The 25,870-nt window shown below is 37.1% G+C and overlaps 2 protein-coding genes across 5 annotated transcripts in view; one reads left to right on the top strand and one right to left on the bottom strand.

The window, feature by feature from the left end:
- The window catches only part of PLPPR5 (phospholipid phosphatase related 5), a 120,227-nt gene that overhangs the window by 87,501 nt on the left and 6,856 nt on the right, over nt 1-25,870 (top strand). For 2 of the 3 annotated variants that reach the window (XM_045478390.1, XM_045478388.1), the window contains one exon: nt 1,972-2,106. In XM_045478390.1, the coding sequence (XP_045334346.1) occupies nt 1,972-2,106 (135 nt within the window). The remainder of the gene's footprint in view (nt 1-1,971; nt 2,107-25,870) is intronic. The other variant, XM_045478389.1, reaches the window with a different exon arrangement.
- SNX7 (sorting nexin 7) overlaps nt 3,000-25,870 on the bottom strand; it is a 306,074-nt gene continuing 283,203 nt past the window's right edge. Inside the window, exons 14-15 of one of the 2 annotated variants that reach the window (XR_006712522.1) lie at nt 18,291-18,381; nt 3,000-4,309 (exon numbers count right to left, since the gene is read on the bottom strand). The gene's annotated coding sequence lies outside the window, so the exon portion shown is untranslated. Of the gene's footprint in view, nt 4,310-18,014; nt 18,382-25,870 lie in introns of those variants that run through there. The other variant, XR_006712521.1, reaches the window with a different exon arrangement.

Raw genomic sequence — 25,870 nt, 5'->3', positions numbered from 1 at the left:
AATTGCCAATGGCTGTTTTCACACCAAAACAGTAGAGTGGAGAAGTTGCTGCAGAGATCATGCCAACAAAGCCAAAAATACGTACTATGTAGAAAAAGAAAAGAAAAGAGAAGGGGAGGGGAGCGGAGGGGAGTGGGGGGAAGGGGAGGGGAAAGGCCCCTGGGCTGCCTCAGTCAGTTGAGCTTCCTGCTTCAGCTCAGGTCATGATCTCACAGCTCAGCTCCTGGGTTCCATCCCCATGTCGGGCTCTTTGCTGACAGCTCAGAACCTGGAACCTGCTTCAGATTCTTTGTCTTCCTCTCTCTCTGTCCCTCCTCTGCTCAGGCTCTGTCTCTCTCAAAAGTAAATAAACATTAAAAAAAAAACATGTACTGTGTGTCCCTTGCAGCCCAAATTTTCTGACCCTTCCTCTAGAACAATCACTATTACTTTTTTGTAGGGTCATCATTTGATACTGGGTTTATCAAGTACCTATCTCCAAGCCTGTGCCATTCCTTACTTTAAAGATCTTGATGGCATGATAAAGTTGATATATCAAATTATCAGGCTTTGATCTGTGTTTCTGATGTGTAATTATCCATGGAAATGGAAGGATAATAAATATACCACAATTAAGGAAATATTTTTTTGTAAGATAAAGTCTCATAGTATGTTGTTATTATTTTGTAGATTTGTAAATTTTATTTAAAACCTGGAGAATAACCAAGGTCGAATTGGCCTTTGAAATTATTCAGTAATGAGACCTACTAAGGAAAAGGCTTTCCAATGGAGCATTTGTGCAAATATACAATGTAAATATGTAATTATATAGTAAGCATTTATTTTTTAAAAAAATTAATATTAGGGGGTGCCTGGGTGTCTCAGTTGGTTAAGCATTTGACTCTTGATTTCAGCTCAGGTTTTGATCTCACAGTTCTTGGCTGATAGCACAGAGCCTGCTTGGGAGTCTCCCTCTCTCCCTTTCTCTCTGCTCCTCCCCTGCTTGTGTTCGCTCTCTCTAAAAATAAATAAATATATTTTTAAAAAATGAATGTTAGGTGATAATTGCAAGTAAATTCTGTATTTTATTTTGATAATAGACTATAAAACCCAGAAAAAAAAGGCTGAAGAATATCTTACCCACTACATAATATAAGCAAATAATAGCAAGAAACTTTCCTTTGTTGTTTTATTCACTATTTCTTAAAGTATGATTCATCTGCATCAGAAGATTTTAGAATATATTTCAAAAAGTGGCAACTCCTAGGCCCCCTTCTTCATCTACAAAATTGGAATCTTTAGAGGAAGGCTTAGGAATGTGCATTTTTAACAGTGCTGGGACTTTATTTTTATGTACACTGGAGTATGAGAACCTCTGATTTAGTTCAAATGCTGTCACCTGTCTGGTATAATCAGTTGAAACAAGGGTCAATTTCCTTTATGTAAAAGGTCTTCTATTTCACTGGTAGCCCCAGTAAGCTATTGTTAAAATGCCAAGTATACATGGGATACAATAATAGACAATAAACTAGGTTAATTAAAGGGATGCTACTAAATTAGAAAGTGCCAATTGTAAAAGGTTTATTATGAATGTAATGATCTTGAAGCATTGGAAATAATTAGCATTTAAATTAAGTTGTAGGTTAGCCACATTAGGAAAGGTTAGCTTGCTATGAATTTTTATAAGGCTATGATGTTATTTATGGATTGATTTGAGCATTGACTATAACCTAATTTAATGAAAATTTTGGAATAATAAAATTGTCATTATTAACTGAGCTGCACATTAATTTGAAATTTTCTTGAACACATTTTCAGTGGAATAACTATTAAAATTTACGCAAGATAAATATGGATGTAAAGTTATATATGTAATATTTAAGTAATTTTAATATTTTGTTACCATGATTAGATATATTAAGCTACTCAAAAGGGTCATAGTCACCAGGAGTGTGGCTTTGTTTCAACTATATTTTTTTCCTGAAATTTTAGGTTGTGTGTGTGGTAAATAACTTCAAAGGAAGACAACCAGAAAATGAACATCTCCACATGGATAACCTGGCACAGATGCCAATGATCAGCATTCCTCGCGTAGAAAGTCCTTTGGAAAAGGTAACATCTGTACAGGTGATTCATAATTTAAATTCTCAAATGTGATTGTTATCTAGAGCAAATGAATAATCATTCCTGCGAGTTCCTGCACAGTCATTTTTGATTTACTGAAACAAATTTAGAGTCTAATGTGGTTTTTAGCAAGAGTTTAGTCACTGAAGACATCATCTTAGAAGAATGCATATCACATTGAAAATATTTCTTTGAATACCACATGCTAAGAGCTGAGTATACATGGAATATGTTCTGTACTTTGCCATAACTTTGAGATAAGGAACATTGTGCAATGGTCTCATACAGGGGGAAATTACAAGATATTTTTATTTGAGAATACATGCATTTTTTAATATATTTCATTCTTTCCAGGCTCTATTTATGTGAGAAACTGCTTAGTATAATGCCTAGGACATAACAGTGCTCAGTGAATTTGGTTGAATCTCATTATAGAAAGGTCTGGTCTCATTATAGAAAGGTCTAATGACAGGAAAACACCGATCAGGCCCTTCCTAATCAGGGAGGTACTGAAGGAAAGATTGGGAAGGATGGAGCCAGACCAGGCTGCTCTTTGAATGGCAAGTCAAGGCTTCATTAGACATGACAATGAACACAGAAGCCAAATAGTTAACAAAAATTTTTCTTGAGATTTTTTCTTGAGACTAATCTTGTGAACTAGAGAGGGTAATATTTCTTAAACGAGGATGCAGTTATGTACATTGGTAATTGGTTAAAAGATCGCTCCGAGGGTTACTAAAAGTAACCTCATCCCTGTCCATCTCCACATTTTGATCAATACATTAGATGAAGAGATCAATTACATGCTAATCAGGAGCTTAGATGGTGTCAATCAGCGAGGCATAATTAATACATCAGTTGAAAGAATAAAAGAGAGACTAGATGCAATTAACAACTAGGAATAAAGCACATGTTTTGTATTTGGATTTAAAAAGAAGTTCATGTAGGGTAGGGTACATCTAGGTTAGCTGCACAAACAAAAACAGGCTCAGAGGGTATTGTAGGTTACCATTCAGCATGTGTCAACCGCATGTTATTGCTGCCAAGTTATATGATCTTACGTTCCATTTAGGGAAAATAATATCCTGAATGAGAGCATTAATAGTTTGCTGTGCTCAGACTAACTTGGAATACTGAATACTGCCCTTGGTGGCATAGTTTTAAGGTGGGCATCATAAAATAGAGTAGTTGGTACTCAAATATTTGTTAAATGAGCAAATGAATGTGCCCAAGATGGTGGTGCATGGACTCAAAGTCATGGATTATGAAAGCCTGTGGAAGGAATAGAACATGATTAGAGAAAAAGAGAACTCATGGAAGACGCAGTAACTTTCCATATATATCTGAAGGACTACTGTATGGCAGAGGGATGTGATTTGTTCTGCTGGGGCCTCAGAGGTCACAATTAGGTTGAAAGAAAAGAAAGTGTAAGAAGACAAATAATGTCAAGAAAGAAGGAAAAACTTTCTAAAAATGGAATGGCTTCCTTAAGAGCAACGAAATTTCCTTTTATTATAAGGATCCAAGAACAAACAGTTAAATAATCACTTGTCCATCATATTATGGAGGGAATTCAAGCATCACAGTGAGGATAGAGGTTCTGGATCATCATTATAGTAATAATAATAATAATAATAATAATAATAATTACCGTTTAATTATCATTCATCATGTGTCAGGTACTATGCAGATTGCTTATGTAAATTCAACAAATATACTCCTATGCTCTGCAAATACAACTTCATTCCTTACAACAATTTTATTTTTTTTTTATAAAGTTTTTTTTTAATATATGAAATTTATTGTCAAACCTTACAACAATTTTAAAGCTGGGTGTCATTATAGTGGCAAATGCTAATAGTCCAAAGAAGACCTCCTCCCCTTCTTTTAGTAACTGAATTCCCCAATCCAATTTTAGCTACATCCACCACTGCCCAGCCATAGTCTGTATTTCCCAGCTACCATTGCAGTCAGACGTGACCGTGCAGCTAAGTTTAGAACAGTGGGATGTAAGCAGAAGTGGTAAGCACAACCTCTGGTTCGTCGCTTGAAGATTCTTGTCTTTGTCTCTTCTCCCTCTTCTCATCAAGTGGAAAAGGTAGTGACTGGAAGTAATCTTTAACTTTTTTAAATGACCGATCCATTTTGACAGTGTAGGTTCCTGGCTGAGCTCATGAAACAGTCCACATACACCCTCTAGATGGTTCTGAAAAAGAAATAAACTTCTTTCCTTTCTGAACCATTGGATTGCTTTCATCTCTTTTGCACAGTGGCTTAGCTGATGCCATATGACAATAAATGTCTCCATTGTAGAGTTATGGAAACTGAAATCCCAACTAGTTAAGCAGTTTGTAAAAGTCCACATCATTGATGAGCAACAAAACTATACAGTGTGACATTTCAAGATACATGTATTGTACAAAATTAGATCTTTTTTAGCTCAAGAAATAAAGATAGAAAGCAGCAGAATTTAGGAAGAAATATTAGACATATTTGGAAGACAATGGTCTGGGTAACAATTAGTGTTCATTTTATATACGTCAGAAGTTAACTTGAACATTAATTACTATCTTCTGTTGTTTAACATATTTATTTGTATAAGGATTCTTTGGTAGCCTCCTAGCATTGCCAAATATTCTGATACACCATTACATCCTTCTAGATATATAGTGTATATTATATACATATGTATATATATAATTCCTGTTGTTGAATTTATGCAAATTGATTTTTATTTATAGTGATTTTTAAAATATGAAAGCAAAAATATTCTACTAGAATCTATGGATTTCAAGATATCTGTGTTTATTAACTTACTTCTTTCATTCAGGTTTTGTTTGTTTATGACAAACTCATGTGCTCTGTTTTTACCTTGGTAGTTAGGGAACAAAGATGATTTGAATCTGATTCGGTTCTCCCCTTTGCCCACCGAAGTGCACTGTCACATGCCTTGCTGAGCTCCGACTCTGCTCCCCACTCTATTCCCCCTGTTTGCAGGCAGAATGCTGTGTGCACAGGGCAGGGTCTACTCCTGCGTCACACAGATCACACACAGGAAGATCATGAATCAAGGTGCTGGGGACACATCTCAGGCTTCCCTGTGGAGCTCTGCTGCTAAGAGGACATGTATTTGTGCTCATCAGCTGGAAAGGGAGGAAGGCCATCACTTAAGGAAGCCCACAATGTTTCTCTTTCTTTTATGATAAGGAGTACTTGGAGTAAATATATTGCTTTTCATCATAGCTCATGATGGGAAACAAGTGAATGCAAAATTCTTCCCAATAGTTTGATCTTAGGAATTGATAGTTGGAGGGTGGCATTAGGTTCTTAAAGCTGGCCCTCTGAGGAGAGAAAGGGAGTCCAGTATTAAAATTCCAATTGCAGGCACGCCAGTCGTTTAAGCACTGTTACGCCAAGCTGTCGTTTTCTGCTTGTCATTTTGTGCGGGGAAGGCAAAGGGTTTCTTTCCTTTAGAAGTTGTGTACTTATATAACCTCTTATGTTCAAAGTACATGTTTGATAAACTGTAAGCTACAGAGTAATTACAGCATGCCAGCATTCTTTATTTTTATGCCAGCGATTTATCCCTTAATTATAGGGAGTTTGTCATATAGTTAATTACCACAGTTTATGAGAAAAGTCATGATTTTTCTGAAAGCTAAGTAAATCTGAACATTCATTACATTTGGTTTTATGAAAAGAATTAATCATCTATGGAAGCTGGCCCATCATATCTCATAGTCCAGTAGATTTTTAAGTTGCCAATAACTTCATTACCGCTGTTTATAATAGCAAATCATAAAAGTCTAACTGTGTATCAGCCGTGAATGATTAAATCAATGTTGGTACATCCTACAATGGAATCTGGTGCATTATAATGCGGTGTTTCAGCTCACAGGTTCTGGAGGTAGACTAGCTGGGAATTTGGGACAATTTTGACCTTGGGCAGCTTATTCAAATACTCTGTGATTCAGTGTTCTCATTCCTCAAATGGTCATTGTGAGAGTTGAGCAAGCTTATAGTAAAGCACTGAGAACGGTGTCTGGAACCTGTAAAGCCCTTAACCATTGCCAGTGATAATTATTATTACCATTTAGCAGTTGAAATGGATAAGGTAAATCAAGATGTGGAAAGTTTTCTGATACATATTGTAAAGTTTATTTTTTAAGTTGATATATATAAAATGCGTGTTATAAAATGTGTGTGTGTGTATAATGAAGCCAGTTATGCAAATTACCACACAAGATAATTTCTTTCTAGTAGGATCATTTATTTCTAGAAAAGAGCACATAGATGAGAGAGAGAGAGAAAAAGAGAGAGACTAGTTACCAACCTGAGAGCAATGCTTAAACCTAAGGAGACAACTGAGAGAGTGGATCTGATTTCTTCTCTTTCTTTCTTTGCCTTCCTTCCTTCCCTTCCTTCCTGCCTCCCTCCCTCCTTCCCTTTCTCCCTTCCTTCCTTTCCTTTTTCATTTGTTTTCTCTTTCTTTTTCTTTCTGTAATGAATAATTGTGTAACAAAAGCAATTACAACTTTTAAAAATTATCCAGTTTTCTTAAGCTGCTCTAAGGAGGTTCTGGTCATGCTTCCTCAGATTGACTACCACTGTGTTCAGATTTACCAAAGTCCCTTGGAAAGATTCCCTCAGAGCAATTTATTTTTTTTTTAATTTTTTTTTCAACGTTTATTTATTTTTGGGACAGAGAGAGACAGAGCATGAACGGGGGAGGGGCAGAGAGAGAGGGAGACACAGAATCAGAAACAGGCTCCAGGCTGTGAGCCATCAGCCCAGAGCCCGACGCGGGGCTCGAACTCACGGACCGCGAGATCGTGACCTGGCTGAAGTCGGACGCTTAACCGACTGCGCCACCCAGGCGCCCCCCCCCCCTCAGAGCAATTTAAATCCTATGCTCTTTCCTCATGACTCACATGATCCTTTTCAAAGTGTTTGGTTTATTTTTATCTGCTCAATTGGGCATGGAGGCCTTGGTTGTGGCTCAGATGCCTTTGTGCCCTCATGCCCAGGGTCCTGCTTCCTTTGGCACACCTGCAGCCAGCCATCCCCATTTCAGATACTGTATGTCCTGAGAAACCGCACACAAGCCCTGTGCATATGCCTTTTATTTATGGGATCCACAAATTCACACCCCACCAAGGCCCCAGAAAACCAACTTTGTTCATAGGTTGCACCACCCTTTCCTTTCAGACTCATCCTTTTCTGGCTCCTTCCTTTGAGGGCCCATGCATCTCAAACAAAAGCCTCAGTGGTGCTGGCTTCAGGATGTCTCCAAATACATGAAGATGTTCTTAATTACTCTTGGGAGTCCAAGAACCAAAAGTCTGACTCTCCTTCTAGGAAGTGGAGATGGAAACATTTACATATTCATTATCTTTAGTTCCTTATTTTAGCAAGAACAAAGAATTAACATCTTAATAGCTGTGTTACTAGGAAAAACTAGATAGAGTAAAATTTTAGTCATTTCTACTAAATATCATATAAATCGATCCAGTTTGAAGGATGTCACCAAAGGGCAATTAAAATGTTTCTTTGTCAATAAAGAAGCTCAATATTGCAGAATTGGCTAAAATCCTATAGAATCCCAGTAATACCCCAAAATGTCAAAGAGTAAAGATGAGATAAGAGCAATCTCTGAGAGAAGGAGGAGTGTATTCTATTTAAAGCATAATTCAGCACCTTGAACCAACACCATTTTGAGACTGGATGAGCAAATAGGCAAATACACAACAAAAGAAAGTCTTCAGGCAAGAAGCTTTCCCTCTGGTCAAGCTTCTCATTAATATTGGTTCATGGCAAGTGAAGGAGTACTTTTCCTCAACTGAACGGGTGCTATAACTAGAGGGGAGAGTTGTCTTTATTTAAAAAAAACAAAAAGCTAGCTCCAATACTTCACCATCTACTTAGAGTAGAGGTTAGGCTGAAGTGACTAGCAATAGTTCTGATGGTCCAACAACCATGAGAATGAAACTGTATAGGAATAAAGTGATAATCCTATAGTCTCAACTTTTTCTACCATTTCACTCATCAAATCACCAAAATTCTATTATAAAACTACACCCTCCATCTTTTCAGCTCAAGATCTAAGGTAAGGATTCCTTGACTATTTGTGGAACAATCTGGGGATAGCTAAATCTATTGTTCTTCCAGTGTAAATAATCAGGAAAATTACTTAAATCCTTTATATGATATCATGACATAGATGAGAAAGACACATTTTACGAGTTAGAATATGTTTTTGAAAAAAATTACAAAAAATTTAACTAAATTCATTATTAATAGTATTTTCTTCCAGTGTCAAGGAAATTAAAGAAAATATGTGAAATGAGAGATGAAAGGTAGGTGACACAATGGCGCAATTAGGAAACTAATGTAAGAAAACAAATAACATTATGACAGGATGGAAACCAATAGTAGAAACCATAAAGAACAAAATCCACACTGGAGAAAGACTTATTAAGGACAGGTTTCAGCATATGTAGTAAAAGAACAAGAATATAAAATTGACCAGAGAAAAGATAACAGATACAGAAGACATGCTACAGAAATCTAACATGAATCATTGTAGTTCCAGAAGAAAAGGACAAATAGAAGTATAGCAATATTCAGAGATATATATCAAGGAGACTTTTCCTTCAAATAAATACCTTCAGTCTAGAAAAGTTAACTAGATACAAGGTAAAATTAAAATATATACTAAAACTTAGATTGTATTTCTCAGTGAAATTTTTGTATTTCATTACTGAAGAAAGAGTCCTATAAATTATGTGGGAGATGTTATTATTCCCAATTATTAACTACCCCCTTCCTTAGGCAGAGTATCCTTCCTGCTCCAATTATCTAGAATTTGGTCAATAACATCTGAATGAACCTGACTTATACCCCATTAGTCAGAAACCTGTAGAGACATCAAGAGTTTTGTCAACTTTGTTGCTTCTGGGCCTCTTTCCAGAGGGCTGTTCCTTTAGCCTGGATCCGAAAACGGGAAGACAAGGGAAGCAGAAGGGTACCCAGCCAGCAACCTGGAGCAGATCTATAGAATCTGCCCACCAACATGTGGTATGAGGGAGAAATACATATTTGTTGTTGAAGCCACTGAGCTCTTGAGGTTTTAATATAGTATACCTAGTGAAAACTAACACACACACACCAAGGCGGAAAAAGTTGGTTACCTACCAAAGTCTGACAGCACACTGGGCTCAGACTTCTCTCTCTATAATAGTAGATGCCAGAATAGAAAGGAGGAGGAGTAGTGTTTTCGGAGTTTTCAAAGAAAAAGTTTGTGATGTCAGAATTCTGTTCCCACCCAGGGGTGCCTGGGTGGCTCAGTCAGTTAAGCATCCAACTTTGGCTCGAGTCATGATCTCATAGTTCGTGGGTTTGAGCCCCATGTCAGGCTCTGTGCTTACAGCTCAGAGCCTGGAACCTGCTTCGGATTCTGTGTCTCTGTCTCTCTCTGCCCCTTCCTCCATCATGCTCTGCCTCTGTCTCAAAAATAAGTAAAACATAAGAAAAATTAAAAAAAAAGAGTTCTATTCCCACCCAAAAGGTCATTTAAGTATTAAGACAACCATAAAATATCAGATATGTAAGAATTCAGAAATTATATTACTCATGAAAAGTTACCAGAAGGTTTTTTACCAGTTAACTGAGCAGCACACCAATATCTAGAGCTCTCAAGTTGGAAAAGTCATTACAGGAGTGAATGGGCAAAAAGAATGGAAACCATTTACATAATTAATTAGAATTGACTATAGTAAATATAGTAACATAGAGAAAATTATAATTTTTAAACAGAAAATATATTTAAAAAGAAAATAATATAACAATGACAAGATGAGATAGAAATCCTAGATGTCAACAAAAGTAAAATTATGATAATTTCCAGCTTTTATGAAGGAGGGACTCAGCATCAATCTTTTGTTCTTGACATTGCTACCTAGAAAAATATAGATTCAAGCATTTTTAAAAGTAAAAGTTATCAAAAGTAATGAAAAACACCCTATAAAATGCCAGTAACAAAGTGTAAAATATCAGCAACATATGTGTTAAAAGGTCAATGTCTGTAATATATGAAACATCCTAATTGAAAAATGGGCCAAGTTTATAAATATGCAATTATTAGAGATCAAATACAAATGGGAAATAAATACATGGAAAAGTATTCTCTGTCACCTTTTTCTCCTTTTTTCCCCTTTTTTCTTCTTTTATTGAGGTATAATAGACCTATAACATTATATTAGATTCAGGTATACAACATAATGATTTGATATTTGTGTATATCCCAAAATGATTACCACAATGAGTTCTCATCTGTCACCATAGAGTTACTAATATTTTTTCTTATGATGAAGACATTATTTATAGTCACAATGCTGCACATTGTTCCCATGACTTATAACTAGAAGTTTGTAGCTTTTGACTCCCTTCACCCATTTTGCCCATGCACCACCCCTTGCCTCTGGTAATTACTGACCTGTTCTCTGTATCTATGAGTTTTGTTTTTGTTTTTGTTTTTTTTTAGACTCCATGTATAAGAGAGATCATGTGGTATTTGTCTTTTTCTGTAAACTTATTACTTAACAGTGTGCCCTCAAGGTCCATCCATATTGTTGAAAATGGCAAGATTTCTTTCTTCTTTACGTTTAAATAATAGTCTGTTGTGTATAAACTTACCACATCTTCTTTATCCATTCACCTATCAATGATTACTTTGTAAATAATGCTGCAGTGAATATGGGAGTGCATATATATTTTCAAGTTAGTGTTTTCATTTCCTTCAGATAAACACCCAGAAATGGAGTTGCTGGATCATACCATAGTTCAATTTTTAACTTTTTGAGGAAACATCATAGAATTTACATTCCCGTAAGCAGTGCACAAGACTTCTCTTTTCTTAACATTCTTGCCAACACTTGTTATTTCTTGTCTTTTTGATAATAGCCATTCTAACATGTGTCAGGTGATAGTTTCTTATGGTTAGATTTTCCCAGACAATTAGTGATGTCGAGCATCTTTTCATGTACCCGTTGGCTATCTGTATATATTCTTTACAAAAATAACATTCATATTTTCTGCCCATTTTTTAATCAGATTGTTTGTGATCTTTGCTGTTGAGTTGTATGAGTTTATATATTTTGGATATTAACCTCTTATCTGATATATGACTTGCAAGTATCTTCTCCCATTGAGTTAGAGGTTAGCTGTGGGCTTGTCACATCCGGACTTTATTATATTGAGATACATTCCCTCTATACCTATTTGCTGAGAGTTTTTATCATAAATGATGTTGAATTTTGCCAAATGCTTTTTCTATATCTATTGAGATGATCATATTATTTTTTATCTTTCAATTTATTAATGTGGTGTGTCACATTCATTGATTTGTGGATGTTGAACAATCCTTGCATCCCCGGAATAAATCCAACTTGATTGTACTGAATTGTCCTTTGAATGTGTTGTTAAATTTGCGAAGATTTTACTGAGGATTTTTGCATCTATATTCATCAGGGATATTGAGCTATAATTTTCTTTTCCTGTAGTATCCTTTTCTGATTTTGGTATCAGGGTGTAAGGCTGGCCTTGTGAAATAAGTTTGAGTGTTCTTCCCTCTTCTGTTTTTTTGGACTTGGAGAAGAATTGGTATTAATTCTTTTTAAAATGTTTGGTAGAATTCACCAGTGAAGCTTTCTAGTCCTAGACTTTTGTTTCGGGGGAGGTTTTTAATTACTGGTTTAATCTCTTACTAGTAAGATTTTGTTTCTTCATGATTCAATCTTGGAAGACAGTGTGTTTCTAGGAATTTATCCACTTCCTCTAGGTTGTTATTTATTGATATATAATTGTTCGCAGGAGTCACTTATGATCCATTTTATTTTTGTGGTATCAGTTATAACATCTCTTTCACTTCTGGTTTTATTTATTTGAGTCCTCTCCTTTTTTTTCTTGATGAGTCTAGCTAAAGATTTGTTATCTTTTCAAAGTTCTGTCACTTGTGATGAAAATTCATGAAGAGTCTTTTATGGGATGCTTATGAAGTTGGTTCTCACCCTGTAAGCAATGGGGAGCCATTAAGGAATTTAAGAAAGGAAATGCCATGTTTAGAATGGAGAATGAATTAAATAAGAGCAACACTGAGCAAAACAAAAACCAATCTGGGAGGTTATTGTACAAATCCAGATAAATTATTAAGATGACATAGACTGGATCTCAGGACAGCCATGTCATCTCATTTTGACTGACCAGGCATCATTTGGCAACATCTGTTTTCAGTCAGATGCTGATTCTGATCAGAGGAGTTGCCTTTAGTCTGTTCAGGCTGCTGTAACAAAGTGCTGTAGACCAATGGACTAATCAACAACAGAAATTTATTTCTGAAAGTTGTGGTAGCTGAAAATTCCAAGAGCAAGATGTCAGCGAACTCAGTGGCCCATTTCCAGTGTCCCGTATGGCAGAAGGAGTCCCTTTTGTAAGGGCACTAATCCCATTCATGAGGGCCCCGCTCTCATGACCTACTCACCCCCAAATACCGCACTTCCACTTACCACCACCTTGGGTTTCACCGTTGAATTTGGGGAGGACACAAGCATTGTCTATAGCACAGGTTATCTAACTATCCCAATGATTCACAGTGGAGAAGGGCTAACTGCTAGCCAGGCATCACTAAGAAAACTGTCCCCCTACTGTCACCCCCAGAAACATGCTGACCTCTCATCTGTGACATTTGCCTGTCTTCTCCTCAGAGATTTCTCTTATTTATAATGAATGAATAAGGAGTAGATTGGCATTCCTTCCAAGGATCTTCCTGGGTCAGGCTGCATTCATCATAGTAGCAAAGCTCTGAGCCCTTTTGTCTTTTACCTCTCTCTTTCCCTCTGCTTTTCTCATAGCAAAATGCTGGCATTCAGAGTTGCATAGGTAAGCACATGAAAATAATAATGTGTGCATATGCATCATTGATTTTAACTGATGCTATACAGAAAATCTAAGGAGAGGAATACTTTAGCAAAAGAACAAAAACATTTTTAAATAAATATGAAGATAGATGGGATTTGATAGAAAAGGGTGTATTTCTAATAGATCTAAGAATTCATGTCTACATAGTTTTATTAAGGCAGTTAGACAAGCCACTATAATCACTTATATCTAATTTGGGATAATTTCTAGAGTTAACTTAGTGAATATAACCTGGTATAAAGGATGCTTTTTGAGAAAATAATTTTATTTCTATCTAAACCTAGGCATTATTTTTTCTTAGATTATATGATCTAATCAAGTGGATCCAAAGGAATTCCCTTTTGCCAACGACACAAAAGGGAAGATAACTATAGGGGTAATTTACAAGATTACAGTTTTGCCTTTTAGGTAAAGGGCTTTTCACTAACCTGTACTACCCAAGAAATTCATACTATAAAAGCACACTGTAACAGAAGCTTCACTTGAACAAAAGTGGTTAGCAGTGGTGACAGTTCCAAACATCTAGAAATGTCATAATGAGTGGATATTATTACAGGTAGAAATTACCATGTTTAATTCCTGTGGCTATCGCAAAGGGAAATAATATGGATAGGAAAACCCTAAGGGAATTCACAATGACCCAGAGAAGCATATGCATTGACCTTTACATTTACTGTTTTGCAGATAATAAAATCACAAGGGTCGAGGAGAGCCTGACTTGAATTTTAGGCAGAATGGGAGTGGGGACAGATGGGAAGCCAGGCTTCTACAGCTGGAAATTTTGAGTTTGAAGCCTGGTGTGGCCACATAATAACTAGGTGGGATAAAACAAATTACTCCTCCTTACCTGAACAACTGGTACAATAATGATTCCCTTTTAGGGTAACTGTTGGAATTAACAGATCACAAATAAACTTCTTGGCACATTGTGGGTGGTTAACACAAATTAGTTCCCCCCTGCAACAGTGATTCCCTTAATTGGATTTTCATCTTTTCTCAGACTAAGAAACCCCTATAGGTGTATTTCACGGACTTAAAAGTTTATACAGATTGTCTACGTCATACATAGCACATGTGGCAGAAAATATTATAGCTTAAAATGTTGCATCTATTAGTGTCATAGCAAATAGCCAAACAATCCTGTGGTTTCTTGCCAAGACAGATATAATTATACATTACCGTGCTCTCTGTGATAAATTCCTTTGAGGTTTCAGAATGCTATGCATGAATAACTATGGCAATCTAATTTAGGATTTAGTTGCTTTTCTATAATGCAAATCTTTGTTTTACAGAACTGCTGAACTGTAGTATAAATGTTACATAAGACCTTGTCAAAACAACTTTATTAGTGATTAGATATTGGAACAGTTAGTGAAACTAAATATATTCATATTTTAGGCATTTCTTCCTCAAACTAAGCTTTGAGCACTCATGAAAAATATTTGAAGTAAATGAGTGTTTGCATGCTGTACTCTGTCCTCATTTGTTAAGTTTAATTTGCTTTAAAAAAAAAGCCAATTGAGGATGGACATTCCATCAGGCATCAACATTTTAGGTCAGAAAAACTAGTATATTCTGTTATTACTTTGGCATTGTCATTTTTCCTATTTGTGCTTCCGTATATTTAGTATTTTTTTCCACACTATTAATAAATACTAATATATTACACCAGGAATAAAAGCCAGATTTTTTTTTCAGTTATATAAATGGCCTTTTATAAAAGCATCTTTTCAGTAAATTACTTTTGAATATAAACATGCTTCCTCATCTCATTTGTGTGAATGAATATAAAGTTGATGACTGCATTTTTAAATTAAATGATTCCTATAGTCATCAGTTAAGGAGAGACTAAAGCATGATGCATCAAAAAATCATTCTTGACACACACAGTTATACATGGGGAACTGCTCCCATCCATTCATTCCCCTCTTCTCTCAGATTCATTCCTGTATGGTGGTCTGTCCTAGGGATATTTATGGAGGCCTTCAAAATGGAGCAGGAGCGCCATGACATTATGAAAGTTTTTTGTACAGAAAAATGTAAAATGTTATTTTGCTAAAACCAGGAAAATAAATAATGAACTCATTCACAGTCTTATGAAACAACCATAATTTTTTGTTGTTTCTGTTAAAGAAGCAAGTAATTTGTATATATTGTTTAAAATGTGAAAGTCTGGGCAAGCAAGACAAAAGTGGGTAACAGTATCCATATACTAACCACAATGATCACTGGAAACGTTTTCTAAAAGTAGCCTTGATGACCCCATCCATAAGTGTATGTGTGGATTTGTGGATAGTATAGGATCTCCCTGGATGTTCTTTTCTGTAGCCTGGTTTTGCTTGCACAACCAGTCATAGATATGGTTAGAGTCAATAAATATAATACTCGTATCAGCATAATAGTAAAAGCTAATCTTAAGGGGAGCCTAATTTGTGCCTGCAAAGAACTTCACACATAAAACATCATTTTAGTTTTTATAGAAACCATTTGAGTATATCTTATTTTTCTCTATTTTACAGAGAAAAGAGGCATAGAAAGGTTAAGTTGCCCAAGGTCACACACCTAGTCTGTGTTCTGAAACAAGAATACAGAATTGTATCTTCAACTTTCCATTTCCAAATATGTTTCATATTTATCACTTCAGAGCTAAAACTCATAATCACTATGCTATACAATATCATACAATTACATTGAAAAAGTTCTAATTCATACAAACTAACCATTACCTTTGTTAGGCATGGAGAATTCTTTCCACTTCCAATTTCCCATAATTATAAACAGTACTAGGGTAAACATCTCTACAACAGATATCTTGGCAGTTGCCATTAATAATTTATTAAAGATATATTCATAGAGTCAGAAATGCTGAAAAAGCAAGGATGAGTACTCTTCAGGCTGTTGGTTTGACTCATATCTTTATGTCCTCTCCAACAATGGAGAATATTATTTTTAATAATCTTTACCAATCTTATAGGTCAAAAATATATGAAGTACTTCATTTAATTTGTATCTTTTAAATACCCTCCCATATATTTATTTGATATTTTTCCTTTGAAACAAACATTGAAGCAGTAATTCAAGAATTGACAAACCAAACTCTAGATACCACTTGGCCTTTAGACTTAATTCACAATGTAGCTAATGGTCTCAATATATCCCCCCCCCCACTGAGGTTTATTAAAGGCATACTGTACATTCTATAAAATTTTCTTTTTTAGCGTACAGTGTTATGAGTTTTGTCAAGTGCATGCCATTGTATAATCACCACCATAATCAAGTTATACAACATTTCCATCACCCTAAAAAGTTTCTTCCTTTCCCTTGGTAGTCAACCCCTCTTTCAACCCCTAACCTCTGCAACCACTAATCTGTTTTCTGTTCCTACAGTTTTGCCTTTCCCAGAATATAGTATAAATGGACTCATATACTATGTAGCCTTTTGAGTCTGACTTCTTTCACTTGGCATAATGCATTTGACATTCATTCATATTATTACCTACATCAATAGGGTCTTTTTTTTTTCCTTTTTATTGTTGAGTAGTATTCTGCCTTATTTATGTACAATTTTTTAATCCATTCACTATTTGAAGAACATTTGAATTTTTTAAAGCTTTTCACAATTATAAATAAAGCTAATATAAAAATTCATGTACAGGTTTTTGTGTGTATACGTATTTTTCCAAATCTTGGATAAATACCTAGGAATAGGAATTGTGGTTTTAGGGTAAATGTATATGTACATTTACCACAATTTTCCTAAGTATCCGTGTCATGGTTCATGGTATTTATGGTTTTGAATGGGTCTGAAATGAATCTTGATGTGGCTCATCCAGTTTTTACTAACTGGTACCTTCTGGTGAAAATAGGCAAGTTTAATTTTTGTATTTTTTTTTCAAATTTTTATTTAAAAACTAGTTAACATATAATGTAACATTGGTTTCAGGAGTAGGATTTAGTGATTCATCACTTTACGTATAATACCCAGGGCTCAACACAAGTGCCCTCAGAATAGGCAAGTTTTAAAATGAGGAGTTTTGGGGTGCCTGGGTGGCTCAGTCAGTTAAACGTCTGACTTTGGCTCAGGTCATAATCTTGTGGTTTGTGAGTTCGAGCCCCGTGTGGGGTTCTTTGCTGATAGCTCAGAGCCTGGAATCTGCTTCCGATTCTGTGTCTCCTTCTCTCTCTGCCCCTCCCCTGTTTACGCTCTGTCTCTTCATAATAAATAAACATGAAAAAATTAAAAATATATAAATAAAATGAGGAGTTTTAATTAGATCCTGATTATATAAGAATTTATCATACACTTCATCCACTACCCACATCCTCTGATTCTTCCATCAAGTAGATTTGCTTATTTAGCAAATCTAAAGCATTTTAAAAAGTTAAAAAGAAATGAAATAAATAAGAATCCAATTAGTTAGGTAGATTAAAATACCAGTGTAAAATAAGGCCTGGGTACAATGGATGAGTTACCTTTTTTTAATCATCATCGGTTATATATAGTAAAATCTTATTTGCAATTAGATTTGTAATATATGAAATATGTAACAAATGTCAAATAAGAAGCATTATGGTACATTTCCCAGGATTCATGAGCTTACAGTCTAATGGGGGGATAGATAATCTTATAAGCAAATACAGAACAGAGTGGTGATGGCTATGCTGGAGGAAGACATAAAGGGAGATCTACCCAAACATAGCAATGCTTGCAGCATCTTCTAAGGGGACATCTGAAGAACTGTTAGCTAAGTGAAGAGATGAGAAGAATGTTCCAAATAGAGGAATCAGCTTGCACAAAGATTTTGTTTGGCAGGTGAGATAAGAACAGAGGCAAGAAATTTGAGGGTGCCATTAAAGAGTGTTCAGGTGGGGTCCAGAATGAGGGTAAAAGAAATAGAAGGGGCAAGAAAAAGAAGAAATAGAAGGGGCAAGAAAAAGAAGGGGCAAGTGGGCTGGGCCAGATGGACAGATTAATGGTTGAGAAATTTCAAAAATGGCCAAAGAAACTTTGTAGTATGAAGGAGGTAGGACAGGAGGTAAATTGGGATTTTACATTTCTGATGTGGTTGATGGTTGGGAATATAGTCGGGAATGTGTATGCTACAGTATGGTGGACAGGTCATTAGAGTTAGGGAGGTTAAGGAACTTCAGCTAGAGAACACAGATACCCACATCCACCAAGTACGTAAACCCATTAACATTAATAGACTCACCTGGAGTTTCATGCCATTGTGCTGGAAAACATTGAGTTCAAGTGAAACTGAGTCTTTGCTGCAGATCTCAACACCTTTATGTACTGTGAGGCTGTAGGCAAGGAATATAGGGAGCAGTTATTCCCAGAAGTGTTTGAATACAAAGATTTTATTTTGGGGGAAATCATTCAGGATTACTGCTTTTTTTTTTTTTTTTTTTTTTAAAGGCAGTGCACTTTTTACCAGAGAATTGGTAATGTTTTTAAACAGAATTTTTATATACCTAACAGTGTTTACACTGCTAACCAATCACTTTTCTACAACTTTAGGCAGTGGTTCTCAGACTGGTATAAAAGAGATTCCTTACCTTACAGCATTTGCAAAAAGGGCACATTTCTGGGAAGCATGCCCAGAAGGCCTGGGCAAATGTGGGCCTGGGAATCTGTAGTGTATTAGCCACCTCAGGTGATGTGGATACAGACCCAACGTTGGCCTGGATCCAGCTGGGCCTGCCAATCTTCTGAAACAGTAGTTTTCAATATTAGCTACACATTAGAGTCATCTGGAGAGTCTTTAAAACTACCATTGACCAGGCCACACCTCCGACCAATTAAATCCAAGTCTCTGGTGTGGTATCAGTATTTTTTCTTAAAGCCCCCCAGGTGATTCCAGAATGCAGCCAAGATTGAGAACCCATGATCCTAAATATTCATTGTGGAAAGACTTAAACTCCCTAGCTCCTTGGGACTTGGAAATACGTCATATGATCTATAGCTAATGCTCCAGTAAAAGCCTGGCCTGCCTCTGGTTTAATTAGCTTATCAGTGAAAGCCGCCTGGAGAGTTCTCCTTTCTCTGGAGGGTTACGATTCTCTCAGAAAGTAGCTTTTAGCCCCTGTCTCCAAATAGTACAAAAAAGAAATTCCTGAAGAGAAAATTCTGAGCTCATGTTAAACTGAACTGAAAAGAGAACTATGGCAAAGGAAGAAATGGTTCAAAACAATCCTCTTTCCCAAGAGAACTCTGGTTTTATCATATTTCAACTTTTATGCCTTCATAACCCCAACTTCTTAAAACATGAAATTGTTTAAAATGAATTTTTCAATCCGTTTCATGGCCTAAGTTTGAAATTCTCTAGTAATTTTTTTCTCAGGCGGACCTAACATTATTTCTCTTTTACTAAAAATACCAGCTTCCCAGTCCACCAGAAGGAAAACTGAATGTGACCAAGTAGGGTTCTAGAGAACACACTCCAAGCATTACTCCTTTTCCTCCATCTCTTTTATGCCCACTTTGCCTTCCTCAAGGGATACGATGAACAAACAAAGGACGCAAGTAGCGAACTACAATATTTAGGGGCTGGCATTCACCTACCTTCCCCTGATAAAATGTAGGCTGCATCTATATAGCTTCAGAATCATTGATTATTATAGGGCCATGATTCTTTGTCCTAAACCTTGGTGAGATAAGTTTTCCAGGATTCAAAATATTTTCTATTTTAGGGCAAAATACTGTGTGTTCAGTTACACAAGCAGGGTCTTGGGCAGCAAAGATAAATATTTCCGTAGCACAACATAGAGTAGATATCACCTCACAGCAATTCACATTTGGTTTCGCCCACCAATTCACATTGGTTTGCACCAATCTTGTAAGATAACATTTGGTTTTAAAGTTTGTGCGGACATTAGAACTGTAGACTACAGCACTGTGAAATTCCAACCAATTATCATGTATATTTTTTTCCTTTGTGTTTTTTCTTTCTCTTTTTTCTTTTTCTTTTGTTGCCCTAGCTTTTATAGACAATTATATATGTTTGAGTAGAGACAAGGACCTTTGTGCACATAATCTCATTTAATCTTAACAAGAATCCACTCAAATAGGCATTATTATTTCCCTTTCACAGATGAGAAAGCTGGGTCTCTGAAAGGTTAAATTGCTTGTGAGAACCTCCAATGTTATGGAGCCCACATTCAACACTTGACATTCATACTACTTGACTGCAGCATCCACCGTACCTCACAGCTTCCTTACCAGTAGACCTGAAGACAGGAATCATTGAATTAAAGACACTGTATGCACAGATCTCAAGTTGTAACCTCAATTTATGTTTAGGTTAAAAACCTAAGCTGATTGCTGACAACCTCCTATTAAAACACAAAAGCTGTTTATAATCACCTTGAAAGACAGAAAAACTGAACAGTATTTAACCTCAGCATTTGGTTCAATAATATAACACAGAACTTTAAGTAAACTAGTACTTTGTCCAAGTAAATAAGTCAATATTAGATAAACATTTAAATAATGAATGAAACACATTTTGTAGGTGTCCCGAATTCAACCTATTGAGAATGGTCAAGAAGAAAATTCACAGGGAAGGTCCTTTAAAGACTGTCTTGCAAGGCTCTTCAGCTGGATGCTGGGAATAAGCCACTGTGAACATCTTCAATTAAGGCAATAAACGTATGTGCGCTACAGCGCACTGGTGTTGGAGTTGGGTTGCAAAGCTAAGGCAAATACAGAAAAATGTCCTTCTGTGCAGGTTCTAGTACATCCAAAATTCTAGGTACTTGATTGTTGTTATTATTTTACCCCTCAAATGTATTTTATTTTTTAATTGATTTTTCACTTCATGGGAATTTGACATTCCTCAACCAAATAGCCCTTAATAATAATGGGGTTTTTGGGGTTGTTTTCTTATCTGAAGTGCTCTTTTGGCATTTTCCCCTAGTTTTTCAAAGCGAAATGGTGAGTGGCACATCTTGTCAGGTGACAAGTCATTGCCACATTGTCATAAGCAAATGATCATTTGTTTTAAATGGTGTTTAAAAAAAATCAGTATAATTTCTACAAAAGGAAGGATAGAATAAATAGAAAAAATAGTAATTTTTATGTAGAACTTAGAGCTTCAAAATTTGACATACTCTATAGACTTTAGAATTTACCAAATTGAAGAATCCAAAAGTACTGTTCTCAGGAATAAGTGCTTGTTTTTCCATGGGACCTCTGCACTCAAGGACTGGATTCAGTATTTGGCATGTTGATTTGCTGTGGATTTGAGTGATCACTTTCTAATGGATATAGCACATTTTAATCTTCAACTCTCTGGGCTCCAATTCTGCCATCTCTACTCTGCATGTGTAGTTGTGAAAGGCAGTAATTGCACTGATCAGTTACATGACCACTTTCTTCACGTGACTGTGAATGCAACTTCTATGCATGAGTTTCTGGTTTGTGTACTACATGTTTGCAGTATTATCTCTTAGTAGGATTTTAGTATTGCAGATTAGGAAGTCAAACAGATTAAAAGGAGAAAACCCATTGTTACCTAGTTTGCCTCATAAGAAGTCCATTTCTCAAGACAAGTAACCTGAAAATAATAGATTCAATTCTGGCTTTTTATGTTACTAAGAAAGATGCTGAGGGAAAGCGAGCACTGCCATAACTTCCTGCATAGGAATTATTCCATTTGCATATTTCAAATTACCCATTTACATACATTGTGGATGTAATTTTTATAACAGAATCATAGTGTCTTATGGATGGTAAGGACCTTAAGTAATTACCCTTATTCTTTCTCTGGATTCCTTCAGGGGAAATCACCCCTATGCTAGAAGAGAATTAATCTTAGTTTTTAAATCTCACTGAAATAAGTAATCCATCTCCTTCATTCTATGGTGTGGGTTCATTTGCTCTTAGACAGTGAAATTAATGAACAGATGGCCCCATGCTCTCTGTATACTCCTTTCATGTACTTAGAACCTGTTATTAAATTTCCCCTTAATTTTCTCCTCCCTATGCACAGTCACTTTAATGTTTTATTTTCATCTGTTTAATCTGTGTGCTAATGACAACCTTTAGATGATAAGCCCCAAGCAGAATCCTTCTAATTCCAGTCAAATAGAAAAAAAAAAGTCATCTCAAAAGTTAAAACTTAAGTGTGATGTAAAGCTAAAAGGGTGCTAATTGGAAAAAAGCAGGAGACTTGGGATCTAAAAATGTAGTCCGTCTGGAAACTGTAATTTAACTTGGTAATGACTTAGCGTAATGAAAAGGGTAATATTGTTTGTACTTGACAAGCGATGAAAGAGAATCTCATGGCCACCAAAACATGATTTTTAAACTCCCACCCTGAACCCAATATTTCCTAGTTCCCCATAGCACACTTAGAGTTACACATCCGATGCCTTACTTCTAACATGTTCTCACACCCCTGTTTGGGGCAGTCCCAGTTTCAGCCTGCTGCTCCCTGTGTATTATTAGCAACTCTTTTCCCTCAATATGTCTGGGTTTAGATGGTAATTTGCAGGTTGCCCGATAGTCATTGCACACTCTTTGTCACTCTCTTCAGCTTGTACTTGTCACTTGGTTTTTCCTCTGCCTCTGTCCTGCCTTGCATTGATTATCAGTGATTTATTTCCAATACTTTCTTTGTTTTATTAAGGTCTTTTAATATTTCAGTTCTACCTTCCAAGGTGATGGGTGTCTCCTTCACTTAGGATCATCTTCAGCAAATTTAATGAGCCATGTAGACACTTGATTATCTAGGTCAAGGCAACAATGACACTTAGGCCAGTGGCCTTCGGAACACCATCCATTCTCTCTCTTTTATCTCCTTTTCTTTACTTCTGTCACTTTTTCACTCCTTCCCTACCACCATTGCCATTGAGTGGTTAATCTTCAATTTATATCTTAACATCTTTCCAGCAATTACTATGTGCTAGGTCCTGTCCAGAGGTATGACAATCCTGCCAGTTTTATACTAAAACGTGTATCAGATTGTTTTTTATCAGTTCACAAGATTCAAGTCCCCATGGGGCCACTGGAAATACAATTACGATGTACTATTGCCACAGTTCTGATGGCTTTTATTCAATCAGAGTACATTATGTAAACTGTGACAATCTTTTTTGTCCTAAAGTCATGCTTGTACTTTTGTAAGGAAAAAAATCAAGAAAACTCAGAGAGGAGCTGCTGAGTTCCCTAACATTTTCATAATGCATTTTTTACATGACAAATTACAGTTTCTATGGTGTTCTTGTTAGTGAAAAGGCAGTGTGTTCTGCTCACGACTGATTCCTACTGATACTATTTTTCTCTAGGCTTAAGTGGGTCAAACCTAGAACATAATGCTGTAAGCACTAGTCAGTGATAACCTTCTAGTTCTGGTTTAATATGCCTACATTTGGTGACAATAAATTTTAATTTCTTCACACACATTTTCTAAGTGTTTTAACTAGTTTAGACACTAACCTGAAAAGAACTACATATACATGGAAGCAATCTCATGACATGCATTCATTACATGAAATTCTATTTATGATGTCTTTCACATATAACGAGTCAATACAGAAACTGCTATGAAAAACACTTAAAGCAGGTAATATGATAAAATTCTTTTGTAAATGTTGCAGTTATTGGTTAGGACTGTCAGGGATGTTACAACTTGACATAACCCTATAGGTAGCATAATTGTGTCATATCAATTGTCCACTGTCATATTACAGCAGCCATGATTTGGCCTGCTACATGTTTGAATCCATTTAAATATTAGCCATTCCATAGGCTGTTTTTGTACATAGCTCTGTTGCTTTAAAGGAGGAGGAGAAGGAGGTAGAAGAAGAGGAGAAGGAAGGGGAAGAGGAAGAAGTCGAGGCCCTGTAAGGAATTCTATGATTGAAGTGAACAACAGAGATTGCAGTCTATAGTCTGGACTCATGCATCAAAACTGAAGCATTTGGAGTGACATCACCAGAATGACAACACAGGTTGTTCCTGATCTTGCTCCCCCCGAGAAGAACCAACAACCGTTTAAGAACAAGACACCACTGAGAGAATCCCAGAACATGGGGGTGAGGCTGAAATACCCCTGCTTTGCCACAGAGACCAAGATAGATTGCATTACAAGTGTAAGAAAAGCAGCTGCATGTTGGCCCCGCTGCTCCTTTTACAGGCCAGCACAGCACCACCTGGAGAGGTCTCCCCTGAGCCTTCAGTTCTCCCAGGGAGCAGAGAACCCAAAAGGGACAACCAGCTACCCCCAGCATTGTGGGCTGCTTTGCAGGGGTCCCTACTCTGATCTCACACCATGGAAATTGCAGGGGAATCAGATTCAACCCCTGGGGGTCTTCATGTGTTAGAGATGGGGCAGGGGGCTTGCAACAACCAGTAGCAACCAGCTCACGGATCTTAGCACACCAAATTCATACCTGCAATGCCCAGGTAGGAATCCCAAACAGCAGTTTTACTAACCTACAGAACCAAAGTGAGGACGCATTCTGACTAGGGAACTTGGCAGTGCAGATCTGCCTGATACAGATCCTCACTTGAGGAGTTTTGCCAGCCCCGGAGCCTGGTTTCTCCACAGCCAGGTGACCAGGTGAGAAACGAAGTGATAGCATCACCTATTACAGAGAGTTCTTCCAGCCCCCTTGGTCCAGAAAGGCGGCAACAACTCCTGGGAGCAGTGCAGCCCAGCTGTGCTTGCTCCGAGAGGTGGGCAGGCAGAGCAGACACAAAGCCAGCACTGAGCATGGAGGATTCCTGTGCTCTGCATAGGCAGGGGGATTAATTCACAGCCGAGACTGAGGGTAGCTTGCTCCTGGTCCCTCACAACCAGAGAGCATGTTTAAGAAATTAAGAGCAGCCTACAATGGTCCCTCCCCCTCCTACGTAGGCAAGGAAGCCGCAAAATAACCTCACCTGCTGTGAAGGGTGTGTTTTGGTTCTGTCTACCCAGAACGACTAGAGACAACTCCTGGAAGCTGTACAGCCCAGTAGCATTATGGCCAAGAAGCATGTGGGGAGAGCCAATAGTTTGCAGAGCAAAGCCACTGGCGTGTTAGGTCAGAGAACTTGGGGGTACAGGTCAGCTTGAGCTGTTTCTCTTGCTGTGCCCAGGCAGAGAATCTCATTCATACCCCACTCATCACTGAATATGGCCTTTAGTCTGTCCAACCAGGAAACCTAACCACAGCACATGGGAAGCTGCATAGCCTATTCAGTAGCCTTGTGCACAGAGCACTTGAACAGAGAGCACAGCCTGTGGCTTGCCCCATCTGCAGAACGAAACTAGTGGTCTCAGCTGACCAGAGAATTCAGTGCACACTCTGGCCTGATTCAGGTTCCCAAGCAATTAGTTGTGTAGGCTGTGGGAAGCTACTTCTTAGCCCCATCAGCTACTGAATATGGTACCCAGTCCCAACCATCTAGAAAGCCTGACCAGCAGAGCCTACCCCACAGACTCACTTGGGTAGGGACCCAAGCCAGAAGTCCTATCCAGCTGTTCTCACCAGTGGCATAACCACTCCATCCATGTCCTCAATTGCCTTGCCCCCAGATAGACCATAATAGCAAGCTCCACCTGCCCAAAGACCTACCATCAGACAGAACCAGAAATCCAAACTGAGCTGACTGGTGAAGAACCGTCTCTGTCAAAACAAACCTGTAAATTCTGGAAGAGGAGCCCAGTTACTCAAATGTGCAGATACCAACATCAGGAATCAAGGATCACAAAAAATCAGGTATATATATGACACCACCAAGGAAACTCATAAAGTTTGAATAAATAACTCTAAAGAAATGGAAATCTACAAACTGCCAAAG

This window comes from Leopardus geoffroyi, chromosome C1, assembly GCF_018350155.1.
Source record: "Leopardus geoffroyi isolate Oge1 chromosome C1, O.geoffroyi_Oge1_pat1.0, whole genome shotgun sequence".
In the NCBI taxonomy this organism is placed as follows: Eukaryota; Metazoa; Chordata; class Mammalia; order Carnivora; family Felidae; genus Leopardus; species Leopardus geoffroyi.
Note: the sequence above shows the minus strand (reverse complement) of the source record. Positions and strands in the feature narration are given on the sequence as shown.